This window comes from Pelodiscus sinensis, chromosome 19 (assembly GCF_049634645.1).
Source record: "Pelodiscus sinensis isolate JC-2024 chromosome 19, ASM4963464v1, whole genome shotgun sequence".
In the NCBI taxonomy this organism is placed as follows: Eukaryota; Metazoa; Chordata; order Testudines; family Trionychidae; genus Pelodiscus; species Pelodiscus sinensis.
Window position 1 is genome coordinate 3,704,653 of NC_134729.1, and position 13,274 is coordinate 3,717,926.

The following is a 13,274-nucleotide window of genomic DNA, read 5'->3' on the forward strand; positions in this document are numbered from 1 at the left end:
GGGCAGTCGGGAAAGCCGCCTGGGGTCCGCGGAGGCTGCACCTCCTTCCCCTCCCCCCCTCCCTTGGCATTCCCAGCCCAATCTCAGCCTCCTCTTCCCCAGGGCTGGACGTGTCCGGACCCGGACTCGGCGCGGAATGACCTGCGGTACTGCGAGCACAAGGTGGGGGCCCTGGAGGACTTCACCCTCAAGAACCGGCGGGAGGGGCTGCCCCCGTGCCGGGAGGCCACCAACCCCTTGGACCTGGCCGTCCTGCGGCTGGCCGCGCTGGAGCAGAACGTGGAGCGCCGGTACCTGAAGGAGCCGCTGTGGCCCCTGCACGAGGTGGTGCTGGAGAAGGCCGTGCTGAGCAACACGGAGATGTAAGTGCCCAGCCCCCCGGCGTGCAGAGGGGCCAGCGGGGCCGAACTCAGGGCTGGCCTGAGTAGTGTCTTGCACTAGGACTCCTGGGTTCTCTTTCTAGCCATGGCATTGCCTTGCATGGTGGTTTAGGCCAGTCCCTCTTGTTCCGTGCCTCAGTTTCCCTTTCTGGAAAACCTGGTCAGTAAGCCCCCAGCCTCCCCGGGCGACCAGGTACCTGTCAGGGCTTCCTCCATGCACCAGGCTGAGGGTCCGTTCCACCTCCTTCCCCGCACAGCACCTACGAGATCACTTCCCGGATGCGGACGTGGCGCCAGACCCTGGAGCGGTGTCGGAGTGCGGCCCAGGTCGCCCTCTGCCTCTACCAGCTGGAGAAGTCCATCGCCTGGGAGAAGTCGGTCAACAAAGTGGTGAGGAGGATGTTCAGTGAGTCTCGGCCACAAGGGGGAGCCAGGGGCAAGGGGTGGCACAGTGAGGAGGCATCACTCTGCGGAACTCCCTGCTGCAGGAAGAGAGTTGGGGCTGGCACTCTGGGTGGGGGGAACAGGGGCGGTGTGGGGGATGGACCTTGTGGGGTAAGAAATAAAATGTGTGGGCGGGGGTGATGGCTCGCCAGCTGTTCGTAATCAGCCTGGCTGAGCTGAGCTGTCAGGGGCTGCCTCTCTCAGCCTCCCCCATCTCATACTCCCTCCCCCCCCCCCCCCCCAAAAGACGTGCCTGGTGTGTCGGAAGGGGGACGATGACGAACACTTGCTGCTGTGTGACGGCTGCGACCGCGGCTGCCACCTCTACTGCCACCGGCCCAGGATGATGGAGGTGCCGGACGGGGACTGGTTCTGTTCTGTCTGCATCTCACAGGTACCTTCCACCTCCATCTCCCCCAGCTCATTCCAATCCAAACCTAGAAACGTTTCCTCTTTTCTCCCCTCCCCTTCTCCCCCCCGCGAGCCAGGATTGCTGGGCTGTGGGACTCCAGAGGAGCGTCTCCCTCTCGTGCCTCAGTTTCCCTATTGAGCAGTGGAGGAGGGGACGTGACCGGTGCCAGCGGCTGACCCCCCCCCCCCCTTCTGTTGCCTTTCCTTGCAGGCGGGGGGCGAGTATCTCGATGACCCCAGCTCGCTCAGGCGGGGCAAGAAGCGGAAATGCGGGCGTCTCTTCGGGGCAGGCTTCCCGGAGGAGGAGGAGAGCCCCGGGCACCGGGTCGTGGCACGGAAGCGGGACACCCTGTCTGTGCCCCGCTACTCAGGGGAGGGCCTGTCCCCCTCCAAGCGGAGGAGACTGTCCCCACGGGGCCAGAGCAGTGACCTCACCTTCTGCGAGTACGTACCCTGGGGGGGGCGGGGCAAGGCCTGGTGGGAGGGGCCATGCGCCTTTCCCTAGCTGGGGTGGGACAGGACAAGTCCTGGTGGGGGGGGGGGGGGTGAGGATGGGTTGTGCGCTTCCCCCAGTGGGCCCACGCACCCCAGTTTGGTGTATGTCCCTGTGCTACACATCCCCACCCCCTCGGGGTGCCTGGCCCCCTCCCCCTCTGACTTCTGGCCCCCTCCCTCTTGGGCAGGATCATCTTGATGGAGATGGAGTCGCAGGAGGAGGCTTGGCCCTTCCTGGAGCCCGTCAACCCCCGCCTGGTGCCCGGCTACAGGAAGATCATCAAGAACCCCATGGACTTCGCCACCATGCGGACGCGGCTGCTCCGGGGAGAGTGAGTGCTGGGGGGGGGGCTGTCTGCAAGGAGCCAGCGGGCAGCACAGAGCTCCCAGGCTGGCGCCGAGTGACCCTCCCCCTAAGGGCTAAGACCTACCTTCCCCCCACCCCCTTCATGGGGCTGATATCCCCAAGACCGGGAGCTCCAGGGGGCATCTGTGGGGCCGCTCCTCCTCATTCCTGGGGCCGGCTAGCCATGGCCCGGGTCCCTCGGCCATTTCCCTCCATCTTGCGAGTGGGAGGGGTTCAGGCAGCAGGGAGGGGAACCAGAGGACCAGGTACCCAAGCCCATCTCTCCAAGCATTTAAGCCCCCCTGGTGCCGGAGGCTGTTGAGATCCAGACTCAGTTCCTGTCTCTCCCCCGCCCAGGTACGTGAGCTGTGAGGAGTTCGCCGCCGACGCCGCGCTGGTGTTCGACAACTGCCAGACCTTCAACGAGGACGACTCGGAGGTGGGCAAGGCCGGGCGCGCCATGAGGCGCTTCTTCGAGAGCCGGTGGGAGGAATTTTATCAGGGAAAACACACGCCTAACCCGTGAAGCCGGAACAGGTCGAGGGTGGGGGGGGTCAGCAGGGGGACCATGGCCCCCCCTCCAGCCCCTGACTGGAGACCTGTCTTGTGCGGGGCGGGTTGAGGAGAGAACCCCTCCCCTCTGCGCACACACTCCTGTGCGAAAGAACTGACTCTCCGGAGCCCGTCTCGCTGCCTGCTGAATTCCCGACGGAGGCCGGGCCCGGCGTGGAAGGGGGAACGGGGTGTGTCCGTGCCCCGGCTGCTCCCCCCAGCCACCTGGACTCGAGCCAAAAGACACAATGGGGCGCGTGCTCGGGTCCTTTGTCTGCGTCCTGGCGCCGGCCCCCCCCCGGCTGGGAGTATTTAACATAGCAATAGTTCGTAGTGCAGGGGAGAGGCCGTGGCCGGGCGCTGTCCCTGAGTATTCGTGGCCAGTAACGTGGACCGATCGCTCGGAGATCAGCCCCGAGCTGCCGGCCCGGACCCGCTCGCAATGACACTGAGACGTGCTGCTTCCACCCCACCCCCCCTGCTCGCTGCTTCCCTTCCGGGACCTTCCACTGCCCCCTCCCACTCACCTTCCAGGACCTTTACTATCCCACCACCCTCTTTATCCTAACCCCCTTCCCTCATCCGGCCCTACCATTTCAGACACTTTGCGGGGGGAGGTCCCTGTTGTGCCCCCCTCCCCCCACTGGGTCCAATCCTTCTCTAGTGTAGGACTGTCCCTCCTCCAAGCACCAATGGGGGGGCGTGCCCCCCCCCACGGATCTGGCTGCAGGGCTGGGCTTGGGCGTGAAGGGGGGTGTCTTGCATAGGACAGCCCCTCCCTCCCCCCCCCCTCGGGAAGAACCAAGCCCCTTCCCCCTCAGGTGACCAATGTTCACGGATCCCAGCTCTGGCAGACCCTGAATTTTGGCCCCCCCCGCCCTGGGCATCCCTGCGGAGCAGAGTTGCTGTGTGGGTGTCTCCTCTTCCTCCCCCCCCCCCCCAAGCTGGTGCGTTTGCACTCCAGCCCCCCCCCCCCCCCCCCCCTCCTGCACGGATCTCCCCTTCCAGGGGCAAAACATGGCCCGGGACCAGGGCAGTTCCTGTGCCTTTGAGATGGTGCCTGGAAGGAGAGTGGCAAAGCCTAGGGTGCCCCTCTGCCCCCCACTTCCTGGGGCTGGTTCCACTGAGCTGCTGTTGGATTTTTTTTCTGCCCCCCCCCCCCCTCCCCGAAGGGAGGCTGGCACCGGCCCTTCGCCTCCCCCGCACGCCCATGAATGGCTCTGCTTCTGCCCAGCGTGCAAACCCCGCCCCCCACTTGAGAGCGCTCAAGGGCCTGTCTGATCAAGCCCCAGCCCTGCTTGCCAGGCGCTAGCTGGCCTGTCGCCACCCACCTGCTCCGGGCGGGGGGAAGCTCCCGACGCCAGCCTTGTGCTGTCAAGCTGTCTGGGCAGAGGTCCCAGCGGAGAATCTCCCTCTGCCGTGTGACCCGTCCTCAGCGTGGGCGCGGAGAGCTGAAGGCTTGCTCCCCCCCCCCCCGCCCCTGGGGACGAAGACTTGCTCCCCCCATCTAGCTGCCTAAGGGGGTTAGGCACCATGCTTAAAATGAACAGGAGAGTGGCCACTGGATTCCCTGCGTCCTCCCTCTCGCTGGCCATCAGCAGCTCCTGCCCATCTCCACCTGCCGTGGAGCTGACCAATACTGGGACTAATGAACTGACACTTTTAGCTCCATGCTGCTGGTGAATGCTGGGGGCAACGGGGCCGGGCCAGGACTTAACCCAGCGCAGCATCCCCTGGCAAGATCTCAGCACCCCCGTTGCTTGTTCTGCTTGGAAATCCACCCCCTGCCCCCCCATTAACCCTTTGCTTATTTACTCAGCGGTCCTTGCTAGTCGAACCAAGGCCTGTCTGGAATGTGGGGGGGAGAGATCCCTTGTCAGTCTTAAACCTTGTCCAGGGACAGAGGACCAGGGCCCTTGGAGTGAGGGTGTGGAAATCAACCGCCTGCCTGCCCTCCTCCCCCGCTCCTCCAACCACGATATTACGGGTACTTGCTTTGGGGCGGATCGGCGACGGGAAGAACCCGGCGGAGCATCTTCTGCATCCAGTCCAGCTGTACTATATCTGGGACCTCACCCTACCCCATGGCCTGTCATCCCCACACACCACAAGAGCACTGAAATCAACTAACCTACCTGGGGAGGGGGTGGGACGCCCGGAGATGGAAGCCGCCTCTGTCATGCATTCCCCTACCCCCCTCCTGTTGTCTTTAAAAAGTAGCCTTTTTTTCTATCAAATAACCTCAACAACTTTTTTATTTTATTTTTTTTTCTTTGAAATAAGAGGTGGAGTTGAAGTCTATTTGAACTGACTTTATATTATGCATAAATATTTATATTTTATCTAAACTGCGCTGTAACAAACTTTTTTTTGGATTTTTTTTTAAATATTTTGGATCTGTCAGGTTTTTTGTTTTTTTTTTGTTTGTTTTGTTTTTGTGTTTTTTGTCATGGGAAGGTTTGAGTCTCTAATGTTGTGGTGGTGTTTAATTTTTAATGTTTTTTTTCCTGGTAAGATGCCCTGAAGGGTTAGACCCCACTCTCCTTCTTAGCCCCTGCGCCTCCTCTCCTTCCCCCCCCCAAATTAATCCAGATGTGTCCGAAAGATACCCATCTACTTCTCTTCTACTGGGGATGCACCAGAGTGTAGAAATCAATTCTGGACGGAGTAAGAGGAATCTTTGGATGTGGAATATATTTTATTTTTTAACCCTTAATGAGTTGGCTTTGCAAATTACTTTTTTTTTTGGGGGGGGGGGGGGGAGATCTAAAACTGGCCTTCCCCATCATGGTCTCATAAAACAGGAACAACCAACGCCCGTCAAAGAAAAAATGTTCAGCCGTTCTTTGGAAAAGGAACAGAACTGGCTCTTTTTATATAACCAAATGTGGTGTTTTAGTGACTTTTTGATAATGTACAGTTTTTGTGAATTTAAATTTATTTCTTTCTATATTTTTAGGACCAATCTCATTTTTAATAAGGTTTAAAGGAAAAAAAAATATTCTAGATTAACTCCTGTTTGTTGCCATGTGATGTTCCCACAAGCTGTAGAGAGTGCTTGTCAAGTTGCGAGAATAAAAACAAACCCACGTTTGATAGAGACGGTGTCGTTGGGGAGGTGTTTCAGGTGGGGGCTGGGGGCGGGGAGGAGTGTGACCGGATCCAGCTGGCTTTTGAGCTCCCCAGTGGTGGCTTCATGTCTGGAAGGAATGAGGCAGAAGCAGAGCCCAAGAGAGTTAGGAGCACAATTCCCCCTTGCTGGCCTGAAGCATTTCCATGACAAAACCAGGGCACTGGACCATGGTACTAGCATCGACTAATACGCAGCTGCTGTGTAGCCACGGCTGTTACCTAGACAACATGGTGGCCTAAGTGATTTGGGCACCGGTACGAGAAACCGAACTTGCGCTGCCACTGGTCTTGGCGCCAGCCTGCATCCCTTCTAACTGGCTCGGGGGCCCATGGAGTGGGAACTGCTGCTGCAGAGGCGGCTGCCTGCCTGCGTGTGCTGAGTCATGCCTGTGCAGCTGCTTCTGACGCATCTAAACGCGCCTGATCCACTGCTCTCCCTGGGCCGCCCCCTTGCCTGGGAACCGGATGGAGGGGGCCTGCTTGCAGCCAGCTGGCCAGCCCCACCCAATCTGCCAGGCAGCCCTAGAAAGGCCCAGTGCCTGCTGCCCTACCGCCTCCATTTCTCCCCTGGTCCCGAATGAACCTAGCCCTAGCAGGGGGTGAACCTGGGCCTGATTCTGACCATCACTTCCGGCTGCTGCCTGCTATGACACGGGGATGTGTGGTCTTGAGGCCGGCTCCTATCACTGCTGCTTGGCTCCAGCCTCGCTCAGGGTCACAGCCTAGGGCTGGGGGCAGAGGGGCCCCCCTTAACCCCCTCCTCCCGGAGCCTCAATCTGTCCCTGTAGCAGTTGTGCAAAAGAGCCCACTAAAAGCACCAGAGACGACAATTTGCCCCACCTACCCATGATGCTGATTAGGCTTGAGTGTTGCTGATGTTACCTGGCTTAAGGCACTAGGACTCTAGGTGCCTAATATTTGAGAGGGTGTGACCATTAGCAAGTGCTTCAGCCCCTTCCAATTTCTGCTAGGAGTTTAGCACCTCTGGCACAGGGGACTTCTCTGCTTGTTGGGGTTAAGAGCCAGGCTAGCGCTCTATGAACAGATTCCATGATGCTTTTGAGCCCAGTCTGGCTTTTGCCATCCCCTGGCAGTGAGTTCCACAGGTTGTGCATGCTGGGACTAGTGTTGTCGGAAAGCGCCCCTGGCCAGACTGCAGCAGCTCTACCTGCCAGGGCCTTTCGCAGGCAACCACCAAACCACAAAGGAGACGGCTGATTTTTCCCATCTTTTTATTTAAAAACAAAAACTTCCACATGAGACGAGTGGACGTGCCATTGGGGAGGAGGGGGTGTGTGTGGGGGGAGGACAAGCCCGGCTGGAGCACAGAAGCGGGACGAATACAAAACTAGAAACCTCTTGAGATTTTTTTTTTTTTTTAAGAAAAAAAACCCCAAACTTAAAAACCTGTACAAAAATGCTCCTTGGCATAAATTAAAGGGTGCTAATGCCGGGGTGGGGGCAAGATATGGCAGGGCAGAAGCAGCGTGGGTGTGATGGTGAAAGAGGTGGGTGCTTTAGTGTTGTCTTTCTCCAGTAGGGCACCTTCCTCCCCCACCTCCCACCCAGGGGAGCTGGCATTGACTGTGTTCAAACCAGCCGTGCCCCAGATGAAGCTGCAGAGCCAATTCAAAATGGGCTGCACTGGAGTAGCTACCCCACCCCCCATGGTGCCAGGGGGGCAGTACTGGGGCTCTCAGCGGCTGCAGCTTAAGGTGCAGAGCTACCAAATTCAATGGTGGGGGGAGTAGGTGGCATTGGGAGGAAGCACTCCTGAGGCATTACCCCCCCCCCCCCCGAGCTGTTTTGGGTTTGCAGGCCAGGCATCTCCAGGAGCCGCTGCTCTGGCTGATGCACCTTTGCCGGCCTGCCACCCAGTCTGGGCTGGTCTCAAGGCAGCAGAGGTGGGGCTCACGCCAAGGGGGCCGCTGCCAGCACCTGGGGCCTGTCACTTAATGCAAGAGGCTCCCCCCCCCCATGCACTTGGCTCTTGCCAACACCAAACACACATCGCGGCGACCTCTTCCTCTTTGGTTAGCTCCCGGGGCGCAAGCCCAGGTGGGACCCCCCCCCATCGTCCTCCTCCCCACCCTAGGCGACGGCCCAAAACACCAAGTGACAAGAACCCCCACTCAGGCCCTGTTGGGGCACCTGTAGCTAGCAGCAGCATGAGGTCTGTGAAACCACAAACGGTTCCCCCCCCTCTTCTCAGAGAGGGGGGGGACCCAGTGGGGCATGGGCCCCGGCTTTTCTCCTCCAGCCCAGGGGGCTGGGCAGAGCCCTCAAGCAGCCGTGGGGGCGAGGTAGCAGTGCAGCAAGGAGCAGGCAGTGGAGGGGGGGCCAGCAAACAGAGCAACAAGGGGGGGCCACATTCAGGAGCACCCAGCGCTTTGCTGGGGTGGGGGGGGGAAGAGAGCCATGCTGGCCCATGACAGGTAGCATGCTCTATTGGGGGGGGGGGGGTATTGAACGAGGGTCTGCCAGGCTTCAAGGACTGGCACAACTCTGGGAGGTGTGGGGGAGGGGGGGCGCATCCCTGGGGGCTACGGGGATCTAGCTGCAGGTCCAGGCTAATAGGAAGCTGGGCTCTAGTGCACTGGTTGCCAGGCTAGACCCGCCGGCTCTAGGGGATGCTCAAGGCACAAGACAAAAGCCGGCAGGCTGAAGACGAGATTCCTTCTGCCCCTCCACCCCTAGCAAGGGAGATCCGGGTGTGTGTGTGTGGGGGGGGGGGGAATGGCCACTTATTGCTCAGGCCTGAACTCAAGCAGTGGGGCGGGCACCAGGCAGCACCAAGTGGGCAGACCAGGAGCCGGGAGGGGGGGGGGCGCAACCCACCAGTTGGGGCCAGCAATGGCCCACCGTTCGGCTAGACTTGCAGTGTCTGGGTGCGGGGTGATGGAGAAAACCCGGGCGCACACACCGGGACCCCTGCAGCCTGGTGCACCCAGAGCCAGGAAAGGCTGGCGTCTGGTGGGGGCACAGCTGAGACGGGGGCCCCGCCCTGGCACACCACATGCTTCGCTCAGCTGCACCACAGGGTAGCTCAGACAACCCCCAACCCCACCTCAAGCAGGGGCGTGAATGGAGCCCAGGCCCGGGGGCTGTGCCAATGCCCCGACCCGCAGCCCCACTCCCCAGGCAGATGGGGGGGGGGGGGGGTGCTTCCGTTTCACGCACTTCTGGGGAGTCCCACATTGCCTGTGGGTCCCCCCCCCCCGGCACAGCCCAGTCACTGACCCAGGGCACTCCTGCCCCCCAAAGACAGCCGGGGGGGGGGGGCTGATGCCAGGTGTGGCGGGGGGGCCTCAGGATCTTTGGTTAACAGAGGGGGGAAAAAACCCCCAAAACACTGACCCCGGGTGGAACAAGGTGTTTGGGGGCAGTAGCTAGCTGGGGCGGGGGGGGGGGCAAGATGGTGTTACCATGGCAACATTGGCTTCTGCCAAAACAGCCCCCCCCCCCCCCATCTCAGAGTCTGTAACAAAGTGCTGTGGCCTGGGGGGGGGGGGCTTGGCTTTTGAGGGGGACAGCTCCCCCCTTCCCCCCCCAAAACGCAGCAGAAATTGATGCGCCAGGCCATGCCTGCTGGAGCTGGCTCCCACTTGGCATTTCTGAGGGCCCCTCCAGCCGCCATGGAGGAAGCAGGCCTGGGAGTTGGCGGGTGCCAGGGGCCGCCCAGGCAAAGCACCTGGAAAAAGCATCGCTACGGCCGTTCATTACAAGAAAAAGACCCCTGCCCTGCCCCCCTGCCCCCCCCCCATTCCTGTCACAAATCAATACAATAGTTAAAACAAAAACCAGCCCAAACCAAAGAGGCTGGCGCGGCCAGCGACTCCCAGAGCCCCAACACGGTGCCAGAAAGGTGGAAATTCACACTCAGAACATGTGAGCAGCAAAACCACAGCCCCCCCCTTTTACACCCTTCCCCCCCCCCCCCCCATCAGGGGCTGGGACCATCCTGTGGGACGCGAGCAGGAACACGGGGTGGGTTTTATATTTAAAAAAAAAAAAACACAGAGAGAAGGACACATCCACAAATTCATGAAAAAGAACCAAAATTTCCAAACGCAGCCAGGGGGAGGGGGCAGCTACAGGCTGGCACGTTCTCTGGGACCCCCCCCCTCCCACTGCACACACACTCCCCCCCCCGCCCCAGCCCTCGCCCCGGGATCAGATGGTAGGCCTCGAGCACAGCTCCTGCGGTGCAAAAACCGGCTGCCAAGGAGTTGTGCCAGGGCAGGTTTGCTACCCCCTCAGGGCTCTGAGGCCACCCGCAGGAGGGGGGAGCAGGGGGGGGGAAGTTGGTGGCTCAAGGCCTGCCAAGCACCACAATGCAGACTAAGGCACTGCAGTTTGCCAGGGGCTGGGCTGAGGGAGGAGTCAGGGACTGTGAAACCCCCCCTCCCCAAAGGATGGGCTTTTATTTAGAATGGGAGGGGCTCAGCATGGATGGGGGGGGGGACAGTCTTTCCACACCCCTTTCCTCTGAGTTGGCACGCTTTGGCCTTAGTGTCCAGGGAGGAAAGGACAGCGGAGCCGCCTGCTGCAGGGCCCATCGCCCTTCGGGACTGGGGCTTGCCAGGCCAGTACAAGGCCACTCCCAGGGACCATGCAGCTGGGGAGGGGGGCAACTGTCTGCTGTTGCCCCCCCCGGCTGTCTAGGTGCCCCCTCACTTCCTGCCAAAGGGAAGCAAGTGGTGGGGGGACAGGAGAAGTGGGGTGCATTGTCCAGAGAAAGTTGGATGTCCTGGCCCAGGCCCCAGTTTTGGAGGGCAGGGTGGTGGGGGGGGGGGGGGGTGCTCCCAAAGGAAGTTAAATTGCTGTCAGCTGAGTGGAGGGGGTGTTAACCCTTAACTTGCCAGGCTCATTCTTCACTCTGCCTAGAACAGGGTGAAAACGCCTACCTGGTTTCCAACCTTCCTGCACCCAGAATGGACTAGTGGCAGGTGATGCACCCCCTCCATACACCCCTCCCTCCCCCCCCCCCACCAGCATAAATTGCCCATTGCCCCTTCTACAAACCCCTCAGCTGGGGCTGCAGTTCCTCATCAATCCACCGCCACCGGCATTTGTCTGTTTCTCTCACTAACACACATCTTGCTCGCGCGCAATACACACACCACTGATTGTCAGCTGCATAAGAGCTATTTTCTCCAAGGGGCAAGTCAAGCCAACCCCCCTGCCCAGGAGGGTTAGGACGGGGGGGGGGGGGAGTTCTGAAGAAGGGAGGACAGCAGAAACGGGGAGGCCCAGTATGTCCCTTGGAGAGGGGGTCGATCTGTCTGTTTCACAGTCTGTCCAATGTAACAGATATGGGGGGAGGGATGGGACTGCGCCAGCCGGGGGGGGGTGTCTATCCAGCAGGGCAGGGGGCGGGGTTAGCACCATCTGCGGGGAGGAGGGAATCACAGCAGAGCATTTCACAAAGGGGGGAGGGATGTTGTTTTGAGAACGTGCGGATGAGTCTAAAGTGCCTGGTACCTTTAAGAGCTTGGTCTCCAGGTAGAAAAAGATTGGGGGGGGGAAGATGGGGGGGGGCAGCGTTCCGGTTTATTGCACTTGTCCTGCCTCCTGCTATGGTGTGCGTGGGGAGGGGGAGATCCAGGAGGAGCTGGCATGTGCATAGAAACAAGGTCCCCATCTGTAGCAAAGGCAGCAACAGCTCTGTGTCCCCTCCTCCCTCCCCAAAAAAACCCACCACCACCGAGCACCCACCTCTCAGGAGGAGGGTGGGGCAATCTAGCCACGCCCAGAATCCACCCCCTCCCCAAGCTTGTCCACCTAGGTGGAGGTGGCGTAGGCAAATGGGCCACATCGTCTTCCTCCCATGGCCCATGCCGACTGGCTGGTCCTACCGCGGTAGAGAACACTGGGCGGGGGGCTGTTGCGTGTTGCCAATCAGCTGTCCCTCCCCCGCCATGCACAGATCACCGCAGCGGGGCGGGGGGGGGGTATTCACCACGACGGCAGAGTGGGGTTTGCTGGCACAGTCCGAAACGCAGGCAGCGTGAAGGCACTGTGGATCCCCCAGGGTGGAGAGGGGCCGGGCCGGTGCCAGGTCCCCTTGAGTTGTAGGCGCGTAGGGAAGGACGGAGAGCGGGTTCCGTCGCCAGGGCAGAGAGTCTGGAAGCACAAGACGTCACTGGTGACGCAGAAAGCAGCACGAGGCTTTTGGAGGGGAGGGGGGGGGCGGCGAGTCCCGAGTCCTGACCCAGGCGCGGAGCAAGTCCAAGTACGTAGCATCTAATAGTAAGGACAGGGGCTGGAGCAGGGACCACAAATCCCCCAGTCCGAGCTGAAGTCCGACATGAGCAGCAACCCTGTGCAGCAAAGCTCAAGCAGGGAGAAGATCAGGGATCCTAGAGGTTTCCTGGAGCGGTGTCCTGGCACGGAGTTTGTGGACAACTTTTCCCCTGCCAGCCAATGCATGATGCTGTGTACATCTCCTGCCTCTTCCTCCCATTGGAAACTCACAGATTCCTGCTAGGTTTGTCTCATTAGATATTTTTTTTTTTTTAGTGTTTCTTTTTTCCTTTCTTTTTTTTTTTTTTTTTAATTTTTCCTTTTTTATAAAACCCAGGAGAAAAAAAAAAAAGCAAAAAACATTAAAATTAAATGCAGGGCTCTTTTTTGTAGGTTTTTGGTGGCCTTTTTTTTTTCCTTTTCTTTTCAAGCAACCCCTTTTCCTCCTCTTGGGGAAAAAAAATCTGTATCCTACAGTGGCATTCAGGCGTGGAGAAACGTTGGGGGTGAGGGGGGGGGGAGAAATGGGCGGAATCGGTCAGGAAGCAGGACAACCAAAACCAAGCGCCCCCCCCCAAAAGTAAAACTCTTCAATTGTTGCATATTTTCCTTACCAAAAAAAAAAAAAAAAAGAAAAAGAAAGGAACAAAAAAGTAATCCTTAAACGACAAGAGGAACAATTGTGCCAGAGATTCGAATCTGCAGCTTCTCCACTCTGGGACAGCCAGATCCACCCTTCTGGTTCAACTCTTTCCTTCAACAACCACCCGAAAATAGGGCTTCTTCAAAACAAGGACAAAAAAAAATAAAATAAAATAAACCAAACACATTGGTTTTCCTCATATTAAAATAGGCCTCAGTCCATCTGTCTGTCCGCACGGAGTGGATCTGGTCCAGCTCTCCCCCTCCCCATTCCACCGCTTTGGTTCCTTGGTGAGTAGAGTCTATTGCCGGTTTTGTTGGTTTTTTTTTTTTTTTTTTTTTACAAAACTGTTTTTCTTTGCAAAAGAAAGAAACGAACGAAGAAAAAGAAAATTCGATCTTCTAGATGCAGCACAAATCAAAGAGGCGGCGGCCGTCTCCTTCGGGGCAAATGCTCGGAGCAGGGCCGCCTGGCCCAGCTAAAAAGAGAGATGGGTTCACTATGATATTTGGGTCCTGTTCCCCACCCCCTGAAGCCAGCCAGCCAGCCAGCCAGCCTCCGCCTGAGGGCAGGATCAGAGCTACCGCCCCCTACAGGAGAAGGGCCTCATATCCTATTCCCTGCC

General features: G+C 59.1%; 2 protein-coding genes across 3 annotated transcripts in view; one reads left to right on the forward strand and one right to left on the reverse strand.

Moving 5' to 3' along the window:
• Nucleotides 1–5,730, forward strand: part of BAZ2A (bromodomain adjacent to zinc finger domain 2A) — a 34,335-nt gene extending 28,605 nt beyond the window's left edge. The window contains 6 exon segments of the mRNA XM_075901860.1: nucleotides 103–362; nucleotides 638–770; nucleotides 1,072–1,218; nucleotides 1,447–1,679; nucleotides 1,919–2,062; nucleotides 2,434–5,730. Coding sequence (XP_075757975.1) covers nucleotides 103–362; nucleotides 638–770; nucleotides 1,072–1,218; nucleotides 1,447–1,679; nucleotides 1,919–2,062; nucleotides 2,434–2,602 — 1,086 coding nt within the window. The 3' untranslated portion in view covers nucleotides 2,603–5,730.
• LOC102464094 (RNA-binding motif, single-stranded-interacting protein 2) overlaps nucleotides 5,379–13,274 on the reverse strand; it is a 29,386-nt gene continuing 21,490 nt past the window's right edge. For both annotated transcript variants that reach the window (XM_075901863.1, XM_075901862.1), the window contains exon 14: nucleotides 5,379–13,127. The gene's annotated coding sequence lies outside the window, so the exon portion shown is untranslated. The remainder of the gene's footprint in view (nucleotides 13,128–13,274) is intronic.